We start from the raw sequence: 3,227 nt of genomic DNA, 5'->3' as shown, positions 1-3,227 counted from the left end.
GATCACTTGTTCTTTTCTTGCTTATACGTTTGAGTTCTCTGTGGATTCTGGTTATTAAACCTTTGTCGGAGACATAACCTGCAAATATCTTCTCAAATTCTGAGGGCTGTCTGCTTGTTTTACTTACTATGTTCTTGGCTGTGCAGAAGCTTTTTAGTTTGATTAGGTCCCAGAAGTGTATTTTTGAAGCTGCTTCAATTGCCTGGGGGGTCCTCCTCATAAAATATTTGCCAAGACCGATTTCTTCAAGAGTTTTCCCTGCACTTTCTTCTAGTATTTTTATAGTTTCATGTCTTAAGTTTAAATCTTTAATCCAGTGAGAGTCTATCTTAGTTAATGGTGAAAGGTGTGGGTCTTATGTTATATTTCTGCAATATGTGATTGTTTAGTATGAAACATTCTTCACTAGTTTTCAATCAGAAAAATTAATATATTTAAAGAACTAAATACTAATATTTAGTATTAGTATTACTAAATACTAAACTTGGTAACAAAGACTATTTCTGGTATTACTCCTATTCTAACTGCCATCCTTAGATCAAAAGTACCCAGATCATATTAGCCAAAGAAAAATGCTTTATAACATTAAGCAGTTTTTTCTTTGAAGATATAAATCTCATCTGAATCCTCCATTGATTAATTCTGATGCTTATTTTTATCCTATCACATTTACCACTATCACTATATGGACCTGTGAGCAAGAGACAACACTGAATGACAAAAGTTCATTCACAGAGGTCCCACATATGAAAGAATTCTTGTTCTACCTGAGATCCAAAAACCTCTTTCTTGACCAAAAAAATAAAATAAAAATTCTTAGGAGTTGGTCAAGACACAACACAAGTAGAAAATTTAAAAGAGAAAGGAAATGAACTCAAACAAATTAGCCCACATAGAAGTTCCTATGAATTTTCTACAGAAAACTTTTACTTTCTAATTTAGGAGGCACTTTGGAAATTTTTAACTTTTACCTTATGGGATTTTACTATCAGTCTCTCTGCAGTTTCTCAAAGTAAATATTCTTTAAAAACATAATAATAGTGGGTTATTTTATAGAGGCTAAGGATAGAGAAGAAGCTGTCTTGATCAAATTGCCCTTTATATCTCTTCCACTCCTTCTCCAAACCCTATTCAGGTATTCCAGAGACATGGAGTTAAAGAACTATAGTAGCAGCACCTCCAGCTTCATCCTCCTGGGCCTCTCTTCCAACCCTCAGCTGCAGAAACCCCTGTTTGCTATCTTCCTCATCATGTACCTTGTCACTGTGGTGGGGAATGTGCTCATCATCCTGGCCATCCGTTCAGACTCCAGGCTCCACACCCCTATGTACTTCTTCCTCAGCAACTTGTCTTTCATGGATATCTGTTTCACAACAGTCATAGTACCCAAGATGCTTGTGAATTTCCTCTCAGAGACAAAGGCTATCTCCTATGTGGGTTGCCTGGTTCAGATGTACTTCTTCATGGCCCTTGCAAACACTGACAGCTACCTGCTGGCCTCCATGGCCATTGACCGACTAGTAGCCATCTGCAAACCCTTTCACTATGATGTAGTAATGAACCCAAGACATTGCCTCCTCATGCTTTTGGGCTCTTGCACCATCTCCCACCTGCACTCCCTATTCCGAGTGGTACTCATGCCTCACCTGTCTTTCTGTGCCTCCCACATCATTCAGCACTTTTTCTGTGACACTCAGCCTGTGCTAAAGCTTTCCTGCTCTGACACATCCTCCAGCCAGATTGTGGTCATGACCGAGACCCTGGCTGTCATTGTGACTCCCTTCCTGTGCATCATCTTCTCCTACCTGCGAATCATTGTTACTGTTGTCAGAATCCCCTCCACAGCCGGGAAGTGGAAGGCCTTCTCCACCTGTGGCTCCCACCTCACTGTGGTGGTCCTGTTCTATGGCAGTGTCATTTATGTCTATTTTAGGCCCCTGCCCATGTACTCAGTGGTGAAGGACCGGGTAGCCACAGTTATGTACACAGTAGTGACTCCCATGTTGAACCCTTTCATCTATACCCTGAGGAACAAAGATATGAAGAAGGGTTTGAGGAAACTAAGGGACACAGTTCATTCATAGAAAGAACAAATAATGGAATGTCATCATTAGGAGATAACCTAAGAGAATATCGTGTTATCCTTCCTTTCTAACCATTTTCCACATGGCACTCAAAGTAGTCATGAGAAGTGTACAGATACTAGTAAGATAATTAATCTGGGGCAAAATCCTTGTTTTGTATTTATAACTTGAACCAAATATATATTCAGTCCCAGGCTAGTTACTGCGAGGAATACAGATTTCAGGAAAACCACTTCAGCCATCCTCAAACTTGCACCTGTATAATGGAATAAAGTTTTGTATAAATACCTCTTCTATAAGCCTGACAATGGACATCACTCAAGGAGCTATGAATTTTCTTAGTTTGTAGAAATAGAAACCATGTGGATTTTATAGAGAAGTGGGTGAAAACTCTTTAGAAGAATAATCTAAGCTCATCCTGAAGGATGGACTGATTGTGACAGAGGATATTTCAAAAGATGAGGAAATAAATAGTCACAGTATTGCACATAGTAAAGATCACCCAAGAATGTAAAAGATATAAATATGGAATCTTTTTAAGAAACAGTGAAAAACCCCATGACACCTGTTGAATTTGAGAGAACAGAGCATACAGCTGGAAAAATAGATAACTCTATAATGTGACATACTCTTCCACTAACACTCAAGTGTCATGACAGTGTGAATGCTTTGTATCCAATTCCCTATCCCTTCATTCTTAATTCTTCCTTTATATAAATGCCCATCATCCTCATTAAGCTGTCCTTTATATTCTGGAAAAAGAAAGCATATCGGCCAGGAAAAATTACTCTGCTCTCTCTAAACAACTTCAAAATCTTGGGACCTCAATACCAAAGGTTTATTTCTCACTCACATTGCATGCCCACCATAGAAGAGTGTGAGGGTACAGCTCACTTTAAACACTCAGGAAACCAAGATTATAAAGCAGTCATCGAAAACACTAATCATTTCAGGCAGAAGTTGAGAAATACTCCTGGAGAACTTACATTGGCAGTTTATATACCCTGTTTCAGAAGTGACCCACAACACTTCTGACTAAAATCCATTGTCCAATATTAATCTCATGACTCCATCTGAACACAGGGATCCAGGAAGCACAACCCAACAACGTGCCTCTAAGATAAACAGGTAGAATATTTGACA

The 3,227-nt window shown here is 38.8% G+C and overlaps 1 protein-coding gene across 1 annotated transcript; it reads left to right on the top strand.

Annotated features, from left to right (window-relative positions):
- Positions 1–1,076: 1,076 nt before the first annotated feature.
- On the top strand, positions 1,077–2,084 carry LOC128573042 (olfactory receptor 1L4). The gene has a single exon (XM_053573264.1). It carries the CDS (start codon positions 1,149–1,151, stop codon positions 2,082–2,084), a length of 936 nt encoding a protein of 311 aa, XP_053429239.1. The 5' UTR covers positions 1,077–1,148.
- Positions 2,085–3,227: the final 1,143 nt, after the last annotated feature.

Source organism: Nycticebus coucang, chromosome 2 (assembly GCF_027406575.1).
Source record: "Nycticebus coucang isolate mNycCou1 chromosome 2, mNycCou1.pri, whole genome shotgun sequence".
In the NCBI taxonomy this organism is placed as follows: Eukaryota; Metazoa; Chordata; class Mammalia; order Primates; family Lorisidae; genus Nycticebus; species Nycticebus coucang.
This window is presented reverse-complemented; position numbering and strand designations above follow the sequence as displayed.